Below are 17625 nucleotides of genomic sequence, written 5' to 3' on the forward strand. Positions count from 1 at the left end.
AGAAGGAAGGGGACTTGGGTAGAGCGGGTCCCGGGCAGTCTTGCAGGGCAAGTTGGGCTCTAACCAGGAACTGTGATGAGAGGAAACACGGAGGAAATGGTTGCGAGGTCCTCTGGGCCCCAGCTCCTTCCTGGTGAGCAGACGGCTCCCACCGGCCCCGCACCAAGACCAGACGTGGCGGGAGCGAGGGGTGGGGGTGGCTGGGTAAGGGGTCGCCAGAGCCGCCGGCTCTTTACCCAGACGCACACAAAGCCGACACACAGTGAGACCTTCCCAGGTAGCTCCCAGTTTACTGATGACAAGTTGACTCCGACTTGCTCTCGCGTGTACTCCCCATGCTGGGTGCGGCCCTCCTCGATGATTCCCACCTGGAGGTGTGTGAGGACGCCTGGCACCTCTCCCAAGTGTCACAGACATTCCTTACGTCGGGCTCAGCAGGAACCAACTTGCTCAGGGCCCCGCAGCCACCTGGGCAAGCAGCCCCCTGCGGCCAGGACGGGACGGCAAGACCATGGCAAAGGTCTGGTGTGGCCACAGCAAACTCCCAGCTACCGGCTGCTGTGACGCGAACGCTGCCCCGGGAGCCAAACCAGCCAGTCAAGAGGGCACAAGTCCCGGGGCAGACGCCAAGGATGCGTCCTCTCAAGACACAGTGCGCACAGTGATCCCAGACACGAGGTCAGGCCTGTGACTCACCTTCCCAAGCAGGACCGACCGGGCCGGCATCACCAAGCACCCTTCCCTCCCTCACCCCGTCCCTCCCGCAGGCCCACCCTGATTCACGCTGCTGGCCACATCCCCTCTGTGGGAAGGCGCCTTCGGGGTTTAGGGCATCATTGTAGGCGTGCTCGGTTTGCGGTGGGGACGAGGACGAGGGAGCAGAGCATGTGGGCTAGGCGCAAAGGCTTGGTCGGCGCTTTTTCATGACTTCCAGTGAATGGGGGGCCGACGGTGCCGTCCACCGAGACCCGCGGACCCTCGCACAGCCACAGCCCGTAAGACCTCATGCCAAGATTTTTCTGTTCCCCAAGTAAACTCTATGTCCCACGGAAGGCTTGAACTCACTACTCCCGAGACCCAGAGCTGCACGCCCGACGTGAGCCAGCCAGGCGCTCCTCCTCCTGACGAAACTTTCTAACGGGAAGCTCTAACAGCAGCAGCACACGTGTTTCCGTTATAAAAGTTTATCGAGGGAATAATTTGAGTCTTTAGAGATAAAAGACTAAAAACCATGAAAACGCTTTCAATTGTTTTTTAACCTACCAAGGGGGACCTACATTAAACAGACCAACCCTCCAAGACCTTTCCTAAGTCAGAAAAGTTGATTCCCCAGTCGCGCTCTTACCTCTACTGCCTTGGAGCCCGAAGCAGAACTGGACCTGCCCGGGGCCGGGCCCTCCCGAGGTCAGGGTGGGAAGGACAGGCAATAGGCGGGGACTCTCAGCTCGACGTGGAGCCTGGGATACGCTGCCACCCACCCGGCCAGGGTACTTGAGAGGGAAAGGGGGTGTCGCTCGGTACTTGAGAACAAAAGCCGTTAAAACGGGACCCGCAGCCTCCCCGCTGATAAGGCAGCTGGGGCAGCGACACTGCGCAGGGGCCCTGCCCGTGGAGGTCGAAGGCCCGCTGGAGGCCGGTACCCCGGGACCCGGGCTTAGCACCATGGAAGAGGGGAGCGGCGCGGGGCTGTGGAGGTGTCCTGCTCCCTTGGAGGGCTTAACCAGACACACGACACGACGCCTGATGTGAGATCTCCTAACTATTAAGCCCGGGGTGGGCGTGTGTCCCCCTCACAGCTGAGCTCGCCAGCAGGCGGAGCCCCGGTTCTCCGGGGGCAGCACCCCCGCTGCCGCTAGTCTTTTGGGGGGCTCTGGGCCAGGTGCTGCTCCCACTCGACTTCGACCAACTTGTACAGCTCCATGGCGGCCTGTGCGTCTTCTACGGACGAATGTCCGCTCTTCCCAACCTGAACACGAGAGAGAGACAAGAGCATGAAGCCACAAGAGCCTCTCTCTTCCCTTCCCGACGGGTTCCCCCTGCCCGACACGCCGCCGCCGCCGCTGGGTCCTTGTGGGCAGGGCTCGAGTCCCGCGCTCCTGCCCGCCCTGGGCCCTGCTGCGGGCTCTACATGCCGCGCTGCTCTGCGCTCACCACACACGACGTTCCAGATCCCCGACAGGCCTCCTGAGTCTGGCACCTTCCCCCCTTCCACAGCCGCTCTCTACACGGCGTGCACCATCCTCCTGCCAGTCAGGCCGTCCTTCTCCCCATGCAAGCGTGTCACAGAAGACCCAGACGCCCACTCCGCGGGCTCTCAGAGCACCACGGTGTGCCCTCTCCCTTTCCCAGTCGGGTTTCCGCACGCACCTGAAGGCTGTTCCCTTTCCCGAACAGCATCCCCCACCCCAAGACGCTGCGCGGCAGAGAACAGGAACCATAGCCATACATACAGGTGGAAAGACCATGGGGCCCCTTCGTGCCAAGCTCTTCCCATCAGAGCGGCCCGCCTGCATCTCCGTCCAGGGTGATTCTGGGGCCAGAGTCTGCAGCGAGGCAGCAAGGAGGGCCCCCCACCCGCACCCCCCACGTCCGAGCCGAGGGCCCAGCAGCATCTGGGGAGTCGCTACCTGGATGTCCCGGTTCAGAAGCTTCTTGGTGAGAGTCTTCAGGGACATGGTGGCATTCTCCGGGCACTCGGCCTTCCGGTTGAGGGGCGGGATGTGGGAGGTGTCACGGGTGAGGGACTTGGGGTGGAAGTACTGGAGGGCTTTGAAGTCGTTGTGGATGGCGTGTCCCACCACTATCTTCCCCGTGAGGATCTTCAAGATCTGAAACGTGCACAGGATGCGCTGGTGAAGAGGCGGCGGAGGCCGCGGCTGGGGGGAGTCCTGCGTCCCGGAGGCTCAATGTGCCCACGGGTCCCTCCAGACTCTCTTCCACCACACGCTCGCCCGCCTCACCCCTCCCACAAGGTTTCTCCCATCTGAGGCCCAGCTCCACTCCCCAAGAGCAGCTGCTGCCCATGGCGTGACCTGGTTTGGACTTAGCAGCGGCTCCGTATCTTCCCATTTATTTCCACGCCAACGGCAGATTAAGTCGCCCCAATCCCAAATCCCAGTCCCGTGTAAGACGCTTGCTAACTCTCCAGTTCAGTTCAGGCTCGCTACGTGAACTCCCCCAGCCATTCCCACGTGCTGGACAAATGCAGTCGAAGACGGGCTCCACGGAGATAACAGGAGTCCCAAGTCACAGGCAAATAGTTATGCACGTGGGGCTTTTCTGGGGGTTGGGTCTGTGGTTTCCATCAGACTCTGGAAGGGCCTACGAGCTACAAAAGAGACTCAGGCTGCGGAGGGAAGCAGTCCAGCAGGCCGGAACGCCAGCCCCGCTGCTCTCCTCGTTCCCCAGCTGCTCGGGAACCTCATTCACACTAGTCTCGAGACCAAGCAATAACCTGTCGCCGTTTCAGGATCTTAAAACGGGAGAACCACCAAAGAATGTGCCATGAAGGCCATTCCCCAAGTGGGGCCCCATTTGTGAACAAGAGTGGCAGTCCTGTGGTCGGTGCAGAACCCCCAGGAGCCCCCAGACGGGGCCAGGCCCCTAGCCTCACACCGCAGTGTGGGCACCGGGGAAGGGTGTCAGGACGAATACCGGACGGGAGTCCACGATCAACGAGATCCCTGCAGGTTCCGGACCACAACTGCCATTTACTGGCCGCCAACACCTTCGCTGGGCATTCATCCGACACACAGCCCTCCTCCTAGGTGACCGGAGTCGAGATCTCAGACCCATTCCACCTCCCACCTCTCCCCAGCCCTGCTCAGTGGTGCCCACGGTCTGCAGCCCCTCCTCCCAAGTTCTCTCCAAGATCCGGGCCGTCCCCTCTGATGAAGCCGCTCTGACTGTCAGGCTGAGAACACAACCAGCACGACAGACAGTGCGGCCGGAGACAGAGAACGCCGTGCTGAAGCCACCGACGCGGACCACGGGCGCCCCCTGGAGGCCCCCTGAGACCAGCCGCTTCCTCTCCACCTCCTCCGGCGCCTGGGGTCACTCTTTCCCTGTCCTCCGCGCAGCTCCCCCGTCGGGCCTCCAGCACCGGGCCACCATGGGGAGGTGTGCTCCGTGAGTGAAGCGAGAGCCCCGACACGCCTGCCCCGTGTGTTTTATCCCCTCCGCTTCAGGCTACCTTTCCCAGGTGCGCACGGCCCCCTGCGCAGGCAGCCCCGCCGGGTCCCACGCCTGCCACACTGAAGCTTGAGGACAGTCTCCACCTCTCCGTGCTCAACCCCAAACTCCAGCTCTACCACCCATTCCCAAACGGAGCCCTTTCCCTCGCCCTTCGCGCCTGCTGCTCTGCCCCTCAGCAGCTGTTATTGCCCTGTGTGGATTCCCAGTTCCCAGAGGAGAACTGGTTTCGGGAGCTCAGGTAGGTCTCAGCTACCCCGGTTTGGTCACGGCAGCTACCTGGAACTTTCCGGACTCTCAGCCTGCCTCACCTCAGCAAGAAGCCCCCTTCACCTGGCCGTCCACCTGCCTCCTTCCCAGCTGACCTCGCTGGCTGAGGAGTGGCCTGCACCTCGCTGTGTCCAGCTCACCCCATGCCTCTCACCTGGCCCCGGGCGACCTTGAAGGGGGTAGCATTCACCATGTGCTGCTTCCGGATGCCACTCCACCTGGTCCGGTAGTCCACGATGTGGCAGGGGGGGAGGACGTACTCATCATAGAGCACATCTCCGTGGTAGCTGACGATGCTACATCGAGCCAGGGAACTGACGTGCCCCTTGGGTCCCGTGCCCACCATCTCACAGTCAATGGCCACCATCTTCTTTGGCGTTTTCTGAGATGCTCCAGAACACTTATCGTCTGAATGAGCTTGGGGGGAGCTCTGTGGGGCATTCTTCTGAGTAAGGTTCTTCTGGGGGCCCTTCTTGTGGGGGCGAGCTGGACGGTTCCTAATCTTTGGAAGGCCACTCTGGAACTCCCCCAGCAAATCCACCTTCGCCACCGCGGACCCGGCCTTCTGCGCAGGGGCTGGGGTCAGCCACGGCACTGCAGCCTTCTTGTCCAGGGACTGCTCTGGTCCACTGCTGGAGGGAACGGTCTTCTTTTTTGGAAGGGGAGAGACCTTCCAAGCGCCATCCACGCTCGGAGTCTCCCCTTTCTTTGGAGGTTCTGAGTTCAGCTTAGGTGCCTTGCTCGGTGGCTGGTTCTTCTCCTTCAGAAAGCCCCTCCGTTCCAAGAGCCGCCGCTTCCTGACAAATTTACGGTGCTTGGCGTTCCCCTCAAATGCTTTTTTTGGGGGGGGTTCACCAAAATCCAGATTGAGGAGCAAGGTAGACATGAGAACAGCGGATGGCGAGGGAGCAGGTGCGAGGAAAGGTTACTGGTGACAGGAAGACGGAGGACTCATCCTCTGCCGAACCCCACGGGCGGACATCGGGAGGTCTGGAGGACACCCTGGGGAAGAAAGCGAACCTGGTAACCGAGCGGGCTCGCCTGGGGAACGGTAAGACCCACCTTCGGGGGGCTTAAAGCTGGAAAGACAGCAGAGCCAGACACCCGCCAGAGAGGGAATGAATCCGGAACGGGAAGCGCCGTTGGGAGCACGGTCCGAGCCGGGAAGCCAGGACGCTGGCGCGGCCCCCAGCTCGCCAACTGTAGGGCTCGCAAGGGTCACCTGCCCTCGGCCGAGCTCAGTCTCATTCCGAAACCGAGGGGACTGTCGGGCCAACGAGCTCGGAGTCGGAGCCCGGCGGGCCAGAACTCGGGAGCTCCATCGTCCGCCCGGGCGGGGAGGTCTAAGTGTGGTCGCCGGCAGTGGCGGGGCCGGCCCAGGGGGTCAGGATCGCCCCGCACCCCCGCGCGGCTCCCTCGGCCCCCGGTGCGGGGACCCCCCGCGCGCATCGCACCCCAGGCCGGGTCCCGACACAGGCCCTCTGACAACACCCATCCGCCGGGGCAACCGCCGCTGCGGGCCGCCTACGTCGGCGAGCACGCCGGGGAGGGGGGGGGGAGTCCGGCCACGGCGAGCGGCCCTCGCGCCCACACCTACCTCCCAGCGGCCCCGCTAGGAGCGGAAGCGCCCGGAGCCGGATGCGGAAGTCGGCGCGCGCCGGCGAGGCCCGGGCCGGCAGGCGCGCGGGTTGGACCGCGCCGGGGGCCGGCGTGCGCGCGCCCGCAGCGCCCCCGCCTCCGGGAGTGAGGCCAGGGACTCCGAGTGCGTGAGCAGCGGCAGTGGCGGCGGCGGCGGCGGCGGCGTGGGGGGCGGCGGGGGCGGGATGCGCTCCCCGGCCCCTCTAGCCCCGTGGAGGTACAACTCGAAGGTGGGGAGGCCGCGCCTCGCGAGAAACGGCGCGCGCGGGACCGGCCTCACTTCCGGGGCAGGCGGGAACTGCGCGGGGAGGGGCGGGCCCGGGCGCCGCGGCACGCCTCTGTGACGCCGTGCGCCGCGCCCCGCCCCACGTGTGCGCCCGCGCCGCGTCGCGAGCTGTGACGTCAGGGGGCGCGTCCGGTCTTCCGCCCCAGCGGCCGGCGGGGAAGGGGTGTCGGGGGTGCGGGGAGCCGAGGGCCCTCCCCCCGTGGCCCTGACCTTGGTCCCCGCGCAGCGCGCTCTCGCGGCCGACGGCCCGGCTGCCCCCCGGGATGCCGGGCGTCTCGGCGCGCGGCCTCTCCCCGGAGCAGAGGAGGCAGCTGGCTGTGAACCTCACGCGCGTGCTGGCGCGCTACCGCCCCATCCTGGACGCCTACATCATCGTGAGCCCGGCGGTGTGGGCGGGGCTGGGGGCGCGGCGGGCGGGGTGCGCGCGGCGGGCGGAGGCCCGGGAGGTGGCTTCTGCCCCGTCCTCCGCCCTCGGTGTTCAGCGGACGTGCGTGTGAGGATTCCCGACCTCGGGGTGGCTGCTCAGCCTCGCACGTCCGGAGGAAGGCGCGCGGGCGCGGGCGCGCTGTCCCGGAATCCGCCCCGCTGCGGCGGAACCCCTGGCTCAGCGGTGGCGTGGAGGTAGAGCTTCGGGGTCGGGGTGCCTTCCTGCCTCCTTTGCCGGTCAGCCGAGGCGTTTAAAGAAACTCCGAGCCCTGGTTTCTCAGCCGTGGTCTTAATCGCTGTCTGCAGGCTCACGGGGAAGAATGAGTGAGCCGATGGGTGAATGACACCAGCGTCCACAGGCGCGTTCGGCCCCCAGACCCAGAAGCACCCTAGACGCAGCTCTCGCCTTCGCTGATGTGCCCTCGAGGCCTTCCCTGAGCTCTGCCTGCAGGATAGATACCAAGTTCACTCGTTTGTTCCCATGTCCTTTGCTACCCCCGGGGGGCCAAGCCACCGTCCTCTCGCTCCTGGACCACTTTGTAACTGATCTCTGTGTCCACTCTGACTATTTCTTCACAAGGCAGCCTGATTGATCTCTTTAAAACCTACATCTGATGAGGGGCTTCTGGCTGGGTCAGTGGTAGAGTAGTAAGTCTGAGCCTCAGGTTGGGTGCAAAGTTTACTTAAAAAAAAAAAAAAAAGAAGGGGTGCCTGGGTGGCTCAGGGGGTTAAGCCTCTGCCTTCAGCTCAGGTCATGATCTCAGGGTCCTGGGATAGAGCCCTGCATCGGGCTCTCTGCTCCGCGGGGAGCCTGCTTCCCTCCCTCTCTCTGCCTGCCTCTCTGCCTACTTGTGATCTCTCTCTCTCTGTCAAATAAATAAATAAATAAAATCTTTAAAAAAGAAAAAAGAAAGTGCTGCCTTGTTTCCTGGATGCTTTCGTGAAATCTTAACTCCTTACTGTTACCTAGAAAACACTGCACCGTCTGTCCCCTGCTGCCTCTTGAAGGCCATCACGCTGGTTCTCCCACGTTCACTCCACACGTACTCTGGCCTGATTTCTGTTCTACAGACGTTGTGGGCACCTGGGCCTTTGCACTTACTAGTGTGCCTGAATGTTTTCCTGCACAGGAAGGCAATAGAGCAGAGCGGTTAGGGGCAAGAACTAGAGTCCAGTTGGTTTCAGATCCCAACTTTGCTACTTAACTAGGTTTTTGAGTTGGACAAGTTACTGAATTGCAGCGTGGCAGTCTCCTTAGGTATAAGATGGGAGGTGAGCGACTACTTGTAGGTTTGGTTGAAGATTAAATGCATTAAATGGGAAAATGTTTTGGACAGCGCTTGGCATATTAAAGTCTTTTATAAGTGTTTCCTGTTAGCGGAATTTTTAAAAGACTTTATTTGTTTGAGAGAGGGAGAGAGCACAGAAAGATAGTGAAAGGGAGCAACAGGCTTCCTGCTAGCAGGAGCCCAATTTGGGGCTTGATCCCAGGACCCCGGGATCATGACCTGAGCTGAAGGCAGATCCGCTTTTTTTGGATGAGAACTTTTAAGATCTACCCTTGGCAACTTTCAAATACGCAGTCCAGTATTGTTAGCTACAGTCAGCCTGCCCTACGTTACTTCTCCGAGGTGTATTTATTTTATAACTGGCAGTTTGCTCTCTTTGACCCCCACATCCCCCTCCCCCCTCAGCTACTGCCTGGCCTTTCTCATCTGCCTTTGTGTGTCCATCATCCGCGTCTCAGCTCAAGCACCAGCTTCTCAGACAAGTCGTCCCTGTTGCTCTCTCTGGAGGAGTGCTCTCTCAGACTCCGTCAAACCCGCTTGATCAGGGTTTTACTGTCTGCGTGGCATTTGATGCTACCTGGAGTTACGTTTTTTTGGTTTTTTTTTTTTTAATGTCAGCTTTTCGAGAACAAGAACAGCGTCTGTTTCTTTGTGTGTTCTCTGAGCCTAGACTGGAGCTTGGTGGGTGAGCAGAACTCCAGAATGGGTGGGGAACAGCCTGTGACTAAAAACGCCTTCTGTCACATGCGACGTCTGGCACGTGCAGTGTCCAGTGCGCATAACGGCAGAGTGCTCAGTGGCAGCGTGCTACACCACCGGCCCACCATGTGCTGTCGCCCATGCAGCGGTGAAGACGCTGACCCCGCTCTCGGGCTCAGCTGCGTGGAGCAGACACAGAGAGCAGCAGGCGGGGGAAGTGCAGCAAGGAGAGGCGGGTCCGGGATGCTGCCTGGGCCGCTGGGGGTGTGGGGGGGAGCAGTGACTAGTTTGGGGACGGGGCACCTGCTGGCTGCAGCCAGCGGCCCTGTGTCTGGAGGGGCTGGGAGGAGTGGGGAGGGCAGTGGCCAGCCCGCTTCTCCCCTCCTGCAGGAATTCTTCACCGACAACCTGTGGGCCACGCTCCCAGGCTCGTGGCAGGAAGCGCTGGATGGACTGAAGCCTCCCCAGCTGGCCACGCAGCTGCTGGGGGTGCCCGGGGAAGGGGAAGTGGTCAGGTATGGGCAAGAGGGGCCCCGGGCTGGCGGACTCAGGCCCACAGTCTCCCCGGGGCTTCCTGGGTCGCAGACTGGCGCGGTTGGGTCGCGATGGAGCTGTTCACTGGGGTCCCGGCTGGCCTGTCACAGGTACAGCTCGGTGTGGCCCCTCTCCCTGCTCGCCCTGAAGTCCACAGCCTGTGCCCTGGCCTTCACCCGGACACCCGGGTTTCAGACCCCCTCCGAGTTCCTGGAGAACCCCAGCCAGAGCTCCCGCCTGACAGCTCCATTCCGGAAACACGTCAGGCCCAAGAAGCAGCACGAGATCCGGAGGCTGGGAGAGGTGAGACGGCTGGTGTCCGCTGGCGTCTGGGAGCACACGCTGTGGGTTACCGGGGTGTGAGCACCTTGGGTCACCTGCAGGATGGCCCCTGGGCAGGCGTGCCATAATCCTGCCTGGAGGCTGCCTTTGGGTCACGTGTCCGTCCTTTGGATGGGTTGGTTGGCGGCTGTGTCCAAATCCTCCCTGTGTCCGTTGCCCACTGCCACCGTCTGCTCTGGGCTTCACGGCGGGGGCTCCTCTGCTTGTTGGTACTGAGAGGAGCAGGGAGTGGAGCCTGAGCCTGGGGTCAGCGCCCTCCCTCTTGGTTTCCGCATCTCCTGTCTCATCCGTGCCCCTCCCCCCACCCCCACCATCTCCCTTGGCCCCCTGCAGCCTCTCCCCCCTCACCATGGGTGTTTGCTCTGGGAACCGAGGACCAGTGGCCAAGAGAGCTTTGTTCCCGCCTCTTGTAGTTGGTGAAGAAGCTGAGTGACCTCACCGGCTGCACCCAGGTTGTGGATATAGGTTCAGGCCAGGTGGGTCTGAGCCCTAATACTCCGTGGTTTGGGGTTTGGGGTTTCTTTTCTCGAGTTGTGGGAATAGACAGCAGGAGGCGGGTTGTGAGGCCACAGGGCCCCGGAAGCAGGTGCCGGGGAGTGGTGGAAGTTGGCAGGGCGGATAAGCTTTCTGGGGGTCTGGGCCACCGTGAAGGAGGCGCCCAGCGGAGGGGCCCTGAACAGGGCTGTCTCCATCCTCGCTCTCGTGACCCCAGGGCCATCTCTCCCGGTTCATGGCCCTGGGGCTGGGGCTGATGGTGAAGAGCATTGAAGGGGATCAGAGACTGGTGGAGAGAGCCCAGCGCCTGGACCAGGAGCTCCTGCAGGTTCTGGAGAAAGAGGACAAGAGGCGCCCACAGGTGGGCCGGCTCTCCCTGCAGCCGGGGCCGTGGGCGGGGTTTGGTTGGCTGGACCGGGGCACCGAGGCTGGACCTGCTCTTTCCCATTTCGGGGGTTGAGATGGTGTCGTCTCTAATCCTGCTGCCCTCCCCCCACCCCTGCCCGAGGGCCCCCTTTCAGCAGAGCCTCCTCAGATCTTAAAGGGGCTTTCTGGTTACCAAGTGCTTTCCACTCTGTGTGTTCTGCACCGCCTGCCGGCCGGCCGGTCAAGTGCCAGGCTCCTGACGGATGAGGGCACTGGGACTCAGGGAGGAGGTTTGCAGTTCCTGGGAGGGGCCCCGAGTTAGCCCAGCTCCTGATTCAAGGTTCAGTTGTCCCATTCCCCAGCTTCTCTCTCTCCTTGGGAAGGAACGCAGAGGACACACCTCTTCCTGTGACCCGAGGTGGCACAGGGACAGCGGACAGACCTTCCACCTGCCCTTGTTCCGTCCTACCCGCACAGGTGGTCCTCGCCGGCCCCCGCCGCTCCCCACAACATGTGGTTAGGTGGGTAGAGCCCACGGCCCTGTGCGAGGAGCTGCTGCTTCCCCTGGAGACCCTGCCTCGGGGCGGGGCCCGCTTGCTGCTGACCGGCCTCCATGCGTGCGGGGACCTGAGCGTCGCCCTGCTGAGGCACTTCTCCTGCCCGGAGGTGGTGGCACTGGCCTCGGTGGGCTGCTGCTACATGAAGCTGAGTGACCCCGGTGGCTACCCACTGAGTCAGTGGGTGGCTGGGCTGCCAGGCCACGAGCTGCCCTACCGGCTGCGGGAGGGAGCCTGCCATGCCCTGGAGGAGTACACGGAGCGGCTGCGGAGAGCGGGCCCCAGCCTCCGCACCCACTGCTACCGGGCGGCGCTGGAGACCGTCATCCGGGGGGCCCGGCCTGAGCTCCGGCGGCCTGGCGTGCAGGGGATCCCCAGGGTCCACGAGCTCAAGATCGAAGAGTGAGGCTGGGGAGGTGGGGGTTGGGGTGGGAAGGGGGCATCGGCACCTGAAGGTCTGACTCCCCTCCCGGCCTTGCTCGTTGGCTTAGCCTGAAGTCCTGAATGCGCCCAGCCGGCTGATGTTGACAGTTGATGTTGACAGTTGATGTTGACGTCTCTTGGGCGGTTCTCTAAATTTCTTTAGAAGGGAGTTGTTCTCTTATGCGGGAACTATTAAGTTTTTTAAATGCTGAAAATATAGCTAAATAATGGGACAGATCTGGCTGAAGATATATTTTGCAATTAATTTGCTACTGGACAGACCACTCACAGCCAGAGAAACGTTTGAAAATGTGTCCCGGGGGGCACGTGAAGCAAAGTTGCAGTCGAACGCGGAATGAACGGTTTTGATAGGCAGCAGAGGTTCTTAAAGCCAAACTGAGTGCCGCGTGTGGCCCCCGCAGGTACGTGCAGCGGGGGCTCCAGCGGGTGGGGCTGGACCCGCGGCTGCCGCTGAATCTGGCTGCCCTGCGGGCCCACCTGTCCCAGGAGAACCGCGTGGTGGCCTTCTTCAGCCTGGCGCTGCTGCTTGCCCCGCTAGTGGAGACGCTGATTCTGCTGGACCGGCTGCTCTACCTTCAGGAGCAGGGTGAGGGCGCCCTGCCCTGCCGGGGTGGGGGACGGGAGGCAGGGAGGGTGGGGCCGGAGTGCTGAGGCTCCTCCTCCAGCCCCCCCCTCCCGCCCCGTGGGGGTGGGAGCCAAGTCAGTGCAGATCCCTGCAAAATCAGATTCCAACCCTGAGCTACATTTTAAGCCAGAACCCCAGGCTCCGGGAATGTACAGTGACCGTCATATTCCTGGTAGAGAACTGGGTCTGCTTAGGCACCTTGAAGCCTTCCCCCCGGGTAACGGGCTCTGCCCACAGGCTGCCAGGGGATGACTGAGAGTCGGCTCTCTTCCTTCCTGAGTAGCCCTGCCTTTCTCCCAGGCTTCCATGCTGAGCTCCTGCCCATCTTCAGTCCTGAGCTCTCTCCTAGAAACCTGGTTCTGGTGGCTACGAAGAGGCCCCTGGGGGAAGCCTTCTCTCTTCTGGAGACTGAAGACCGCTGACAGACACCATCCGAGACTGCCCAGGCCCCGCCGCTCAAGAGAGCCAGCGTCCTCTACCCTTGTTCTGTGTGTTTGTGTTCTACGATGTAAAGATGTATTTTTAATTTATTAAACTAGTCTTCATTTCTCTGCCATTACCGGTCAGCGTGGAAAAGGACAGATGTGCAGCCTCCTCTGGGAAGATGCTGAGGTGCGGCGGCTGGGCCTCACGCCCCCCACCCCTACCGCCCGCCCCCATGGGCAGCACCGGATCCCTCACGGGTCTCCCGCCCAGCAGCTGCAGGCCCTGCCCCGGGGGAGGCTGGCGAACTTCCATCCAGGTTCTGCCAGTACGTGAGGAGGCCCCTCCCTTCAGTCCCAGAAACAGTGCCAGGGTCAGGTGGCTCCGTCTACCGGAAGGCAAGAGCTGCACACACGGGAGGGGAGGACTCTTGGCTCTTTATTGGGGTCTGGAGAAGAGTGTCCCTGGCCTTCATGACGAAGACGAGGGGAGAGGCTGCTCTCCTGGGTTCAGTACCAGTAGACTTTCTTGTGTCTCCGCGTCTCCTGGATCCCCATGGCCTCCATCACCTCCTCCTCCAGTGTCTTTAAACGGGGCACGTAGGTTCTTTCTAGAGCATCTGCCACCGAGGTGTCTTTGGGACCATCTGGTGAGCCAGAAGAAGGAAGACAGGTGGGAGGGCTTCTGAACGCCCCGCGCTCCCACTCCTCCCAGCCCCGGCCTGGCTTCCTGCCCCTCAGCCCGCGCCTCACCAGTCCATGTTTCAGGGACGATGCCGTCCGCCCTGGGAAAATCGGGTTTGGGGATAATTCTTCCTGATCTTGAGGAGACACGGACCCGCTCTCCCGCCTCAGTGAATCTCCATTCCACCTCGGTGGGTTTCCTAGTGGGTGGAAGAGAAGAACCCGGCATGGAAACCAGCTCTTCCTGCCGCGTTCCGCCCAAAAAAGCCAGCGGCTGAAAACAGGTCACCATCTTGTCGCTGTTCATCTCTACTGGGGTGACCTAGAGGGGCTCATGTCCATCACGTGGATAGCCCCTCTCAACTTCGGAGCCCGCGACCCACCGTTCCTTTGGTATCAGTGTGGTCAACGGCCACGTAGACACGCAGAGTGGGAAACCCTCCGACCAGGGCCGCGTGTGCTTGCCTGTCCACGGGGTCCACAAGCTTGACCTGGTTGTGGAGCAAGGGCGCTTCGCTGGGGACCATGGTTCCCCGGAAGTCTGCGGTCTTGCCCACGTAGCGGTAGTGCTGTTGGAAGAAAGCCGTTGCCTTCAGCCCCAGGGGAACAGCAGAGCAGTCGGCTGCGTCCCTGCCCCTGCAGCTCGTCTCCTCCTGCCCTGGGCTGCCCACCGCACACAGTGACAGAGGGGACGGAGCACCCCGTCTCTCTCCACTCACCGTGTTCAGCCCCTCCAGGACCACCCAGTTGCGCTGCCGGATGACCTGAACCACTTTGCCTTGCTTCCCAGCATCCTTGCCCTCCAGGACCTCCACCTGCGGGAAGACGTGCGGGTCAGGGAGGGGGCCTGTCCGGGAGCCCCCCGCCACTCCGCCCCATCCGAGGCTCTCACCGTGTCCCCACAGAACAGATGCCACTCTTCATCAGAGATGGGTTCCACAGCCACCCGGCGCCGCCGGGTCCCCGGCGGGTTCTTCCTTCTGTCTGCAAGAGAGCCCGGACGGCTCATCCCGTAGCGGTAGTCGCGGGGCAGAGTGACCTTGGACGCCAAGGCCAGCAGGGCAGAGAGACGCATGGCTGGAGGCCGGGAGAAGTCCCCTGGCCAGGGAGGATCCAGAAGCCTTCTCAGTCAGCTCTGAAGTGGATGGATGGAGGGGCACCTGGCTGGCTCGGTCGGGAGAGCACGGGACCCTCAAGCTCAGGGTCCTGAGTTCAAGCCCCACATTGGGTGTGGAACCTACGGTAAACAAACAAACAAACAAACTACTAACTAAAAGCCGAAAAAACCCACAGAGTAGACAGACAGAAACAAGTGGGCAAAGAAGCGACGGAAAGAATTTTTTTTTACGCTCGGTCCGTTGCTAAATGGTCTCACTGAATCCCCATGAGACGTTCTCTTCACTTTACAGATGACGAAGGATTTACTGAGGTTCGGTGACTTGCCCGGGGTCTAAAGCTACTACGTGAGAACTGACATTCACACCCACGTGTCTGACTTCAAAGTCCAAAAAGTTCCCCAAGGCCAGGGACTGTGCCATCTGGGTCACCCCTGAGTCCGGCAGATCCAAGCAGGGCTCGGCATGTAAACAGTTCTCAGATACACGCACAGACGGCAAGATAGGAAACACACACGGAAGGGGATCAAATCAGGGGCATACGGCCAAGGGGCAGGCAATTATAAGGTAAAACAGAGAAAAAAAGGGGAGGGATTAAAATGTTGCTACACCACCCCCATTCCTAAATTCATTCGGGAAATAAGCACGCCTCCTCCCTAAGACAGATTCTTTTCTAAAGGAAAAGGCCCCAGAGCCAGACTCTAGGATGACGGAGTCCTGGATTTCCCAATTAAGTATGTACGGGGAGCCTCCCAGTTTTGGATGATGGACTAAGTCAGTGGGCTGGTGAGAAAACTGAGGCAGAAATACTAAGCTCTTCTACCTGCCCGGCGCCACGCGGCTTTCCTGCATCCCGCACTAAGGGAAGAGGATGGAGGGGGTGCCTGGGTGACTCAGTTGGTTGAGCGGTTAAGTGTGGCGCTCTTGATTTTGGCTCAGGTCACCATCTCAGGGCGTAAGACTGAGTCCTGCGCTGGACTCCACACTCAGCGGGGAGATGCTCTCTCCCTCGGCACATGCTCTCACACTCTTCCCATAAATGCATAAATCCTTTTTAAAAAGGGGGAGAGGGAAAGAATGGGGCAGGGATTGTTAATCTTATTTTATAGCTAAGAACGGAGTCTAACTTCAACGTACAAATAAAGCATTCTTGGGGCGCGTGGGGGGCTCAGTCGGTTGAGCATCATCTGCCTTCGGCTCAGGTCATGCTCCCGGGTCCTGAGACGCAGCCCTGCATGGGGCTCCCCGCTCAGCAGGGAGTCTGCGTCTCCCTCTTCCTCTGCCCTAACCCTAACCCCCTGCTTGTGCGCTCTGTCAAAAAGGTAAAATCTATTTTTTAAAATAAGATTTTAAAAAAATAACAAAGTGAAGAGCATTCTCCTGGCACAAAGCGCTGCTGGGGTCAGAGAGCTGCGGCCCCTCCGCGCTCACCGCCTTACTCGGCTGCACCCCAACGCCTGCGTCTGTTCCCTCATCCCCGACACTCCGCAGGTTCCCCTGGGCCTTAACAGAGAGCAGTGCGGAGTCCTGTCAACCGTAGCACGTCTCGAGGCAAACTAAACAGGCATACATTCGGGCACAGACTTCAACATTTATGCGAAGGGAGAGGGACGCCGGGCGGCTCAGTGGGTTAAAGCCTCTGCCTTCGGCTCAGGTCATGATCTCAGGGTCCTGGGATCGAGCACCGCATCGGGCTCTCTGCTCAGCGGGGAGCCTGCTTCCCCCTTTTCTCTCCGCCTGCCCCTCTGCCTGCTTGTGATCAAATGAATAAATAAAAAAATCTTTAAAAAAAAAAAGTTTACGCCAAGAAAGGAGAGCCCCAGGGCTCGCTCGGGGCGAGGAAACGGGCGCGGCTCCTTCCTTCTGCTCCAACAACGCGCACGGCGCGGGGGGGCAAAACCGAACCGGCTGGTCTGAGCGTCGGCCGTTCCCTCCCATACTTCCCCGTGCGGAAACCACGACGCCCGATGCTGTCCCCAGCGAACGTCGGGCCCAGGGCTCCCCGCAGATCCGACCCGCGCGTCGGAGCGCAGCCCCGGGCCCGGCCGAGCGCGGGGAGCCGCCCCGCCAGGCTGGGAACGAAGCGGCAGGTGCACGGACCACAGGGTCGGTTCCGCAGACGAGGAAACCCCGGGGGCTACTTCAGCGGCCGGATCGGGGCGAGGGGCCCGGGTCTGCAGCCGGGAGGAGACCCCGGAAGCCGGCCCGCTGGACCCGCCCTCGTCTCCCGCACACCCTGGAGGGACGTCCTCGGGGGGCTCCCGCGGCGTGCCCCGGCGCCGCGCCCGCCCCCACCCGGCTCCAGCACTCTTCGGCACCCACCCGTTCCCGGCAGCGCACTGAGCACGGCCGGGGCAAACGAAGGCCCTTCCCGACCCCGGCTCCCGGGCGACCCTGGCGAGGTCACCACCGCCTGGGTACCCGACGCTCACCTCGGCTTCCCGCCGCGCCGCCCGCACACGGGCCCTGAGCCCGCCGCCCCTCCCCCCGGTCCCTAGGCTTTCTGGGAAATGTAGTCCAAATGCGAGCGGACCCTAGGGCCAACCTCTCTGTGCAAGCTGGGAGTTGTAGTCCGTCGCCCGGAAGCGAGCTGGAAACAGGAAATTTGGTCGTGTAGGAAATGAGGAAACGTAAGAACACCGAGAAGCACGTCGGAAGTTGAAGGCTGGGCGGGATAGGCCTCAGCGCCCGGCACGTTCCCTCACGCGCTCTTCGCGGGGGCCGCTGGGAATTGTAGTTTCCAGAGAGCAGGGCTCCATTTTCTAGGGGATTGTGGCTTCCCATTCGCAGCCGAGGGCCTCCCCTTCCAGGCTGGGCTGAGGCCCGTCCTCTCCCCGCGCGCCCCAGTCTGCAGCAGGGGGTCAGGGCAGATTAAGAAACTGCCCTAAGGCTTCTGCAGGAAGGGGTGCAACGTGGGCCCTTCGAAGGCTAGTCGATGGGCTTGTCACAAAATGTCAGCTCTGGGAGGCCGGGAGATGACCTGCCCCGGCCGCTCCCCGCGACTCGGGGCCGTGGGAGGACCCCGCTCGCGGCCCCCCGGCCCTTCCCCACCGCCTGGGCTGGCGGGCAGCCCCAGCTCTGACCCGACGGAGCAGCTCCCGTCCCGGGCCGGCGGGGGCCGGGCCGGCGCGGGCCGGGCCGGGGCTCACCACCCCGCTCCGGCCAGCCCCGCGCCGAGGCCTCCCAGGGCCCGCAGGCGTGGAGCGAGGGGTGCGGCGGACGCGCACTTGCAGCGCCCACCC

At 62.1% G+C, this 17625-nt stretch overlaps 3 protein-coding genes across 8 annotated transcripts; 1 reads left to right on the forward strand and 2 right to left on the reverse strand.

Moving 5' to 3' along the window:
• Nucleotides 1–1171: 1171 nt before the first annotated feature.
• Nucleotides 1172–6767, reverse strand: ISG20L2 (interferon stimulated exonuclease gene 20 like 2). Of its 3 annotated transcripts, none has more exons than XM_080823769.1 (4): nt 6596–6767; nt 4616–5463; nt 2628–2828; nt 1172–1966 (listed from the first exon to the last, which is right to left on the reverse strand). In XM_080823769.1, exons 2-4 carry the CDS (start codon nt 5345–5347, stop codon nt 1853–1855), a joined length of 1047 nt encoding a protein of 348 aa, XP_080679895.1. In that variant the 5' UTR covers nt 5348–5463; nt 6596–6767; the 3' UTR covers nt 1172–1852. The 3 variants fall into 3 exon arrangements, with proteins under 3 accessions (XP_080679895.1, XP_080679893.1, XP_080679894.1); XM_080823767.1 differs by lacking the exon at nt 6596–6767 and adding an exon at nt 6059–6388; XM_080823768.1 differs by lacking the exon at nt 6596–6767 and adding an exon at nt 5916–6081.
• On the forward strand, nt 6269–12727 carry METTL25B (methyltransferase like 25B). Of its 3 annotated transcripts, XM_080823766.1 has the most exons (9): nt 6269–6316; nt 6612–6759; nt 9190–9314; nt 9444–9636; nt 10089–10151; nt 10388–10531; nt 11014–11495; nt 11939–12123; nt 12463–12720. In XM_080823766.1, exons 1-9 carry the CDS (start codon nt 6285–6287, stop codon nt 12582–12584), a joined length of 1494 nt encoding a protein of 497 aa, XP_080679892.1. In that variant the 5' UTR covers nt 6269–6284; the 3' UTR covers nt 12585–12720. The 3 variants fall into 3 exon arrangements, with proteins under 3 accessions (XP_080679892.1, XP_080679890.1, XP_080679891.1); XM_080823764.1 differs by lacking the exon at nt 6269–6316 and having other exon boundaries at nt 6506–6759; nt 8506–9314; XM_080823765.1 differs by lacking the exons at nt 6269–6316; nt 6612–6759 and having other exon boundaries at nt 7935–9314; nt 12463–12727.
• On the reverse strand, nt 12671–16970 carry MRPL24 (mitochondrial ribosomal protein L24). Of its 2 annotated transcripts, none has more exons than XM_080823771.1 (6): nt 16816–16970; nt 14161–14505; nt 13988–14083; nt 13734–13837; nt 13338–13468; nt 12671–13231 (listed from the first exon to the last, which is right to left on the reverse strand). In XM_080823771.1, the coding sequence occupies exons 2-6, from the start codon at nt 14341–14343 to the stop codon at nt 13095–13097; spliced, it is 651 nt and encodes a 216-aa protein (XP_080679897.1). In that variant the 5' UTR covers nt 14344–14505; nt 16816–16970; the 3' UTR covers nt 12671–13094. The 2 variants fall into 2 exon arrangements, with proteins under 2 accessions (XP_080679897.1, XP_080679896.1); XM_080823770.1 differs by having other exon boundaries at nt 16706–16865.
• Nucleotides 16971–17625: the final 655 nt, after the last annotated feature.

This window comes from Martes martes, assembly GCF_963455335.1.
Source record: "Martes martes genome assembly, chromosome: 15".
Classification (NCBI taxonomy): domain Eukaryota; kingdom Metazoa; phylum Chordata; class Mammalia; order Carnivora; family Mustelidae; genus Martes; species Martes martes.

Bases quoted from the DNA above. Each gene is read 5' to 3' on its own strand.
- ISG20L2 (XM_080823769.1), bottom strand. From the start codon at position 5,347: ATGTCTACCTTGCTCCTCAATCTGGATTTTGGTGAACCCCCCCCAAAA. The intron at 2,829-4,615 runs GTGAGAGGCATG...TGCACGTTTCAG, and splicing joins TCAAGGTCGCCCGGGGCCAG to ATCTTGAAGATCCTCACGGG. The intron at 1,967-2,627 runs GTAGCGACTCCC...TCTCGTGTTCAG, and splicing joins TTCTGAACCGGGACATCCAG to GTTGGGAAGAGCGGACATTC.
- METTL25B (XM_080823764.1), top strand. From the start codon at position 8,803: ATGGGTGGGGAACAGCCTGTGACTAAAAACGCCTTCTGTCACATGCGA. The intron at 10,152-10,387 runs GTGGGTCTGAGC...TCGTGACCCCAG, and splicing joins TGGATATAGGTTCAGGCCAG to GGCCATCTCTCCCGGTTCAT. The intron at 11,496-11,938 runs GTGAGGCTGGGG...TGGCCCCCGCAG, and splicing joins CACGAGCTCAAGATCGAAGA to GTACGTGCAGCGGGGGCTCC.
- MRPL24 (XM_080823771.1), bottom strand. From the start codon at position 14,343: ATGCGTCTCTCTGCCCTGCTGGCCTTGGCGTCCAAGGTCACTCTGCCC. The intron at 14,084-14,160 runs GTGAGAGCCTCG...GTCTTCCCGCAG, and splicing joins ATCTGTTCTGTGGGGACACG to GTGGAGGTCCTGGAGGGCAA. The intron at 13,838-13,987 runs GTGAGTGGAGAG...TTCTTCCAACAG, and splicing joins TCCTGGAGGGGCTGAACACG to CACTACCGCTACGTGGGCAA.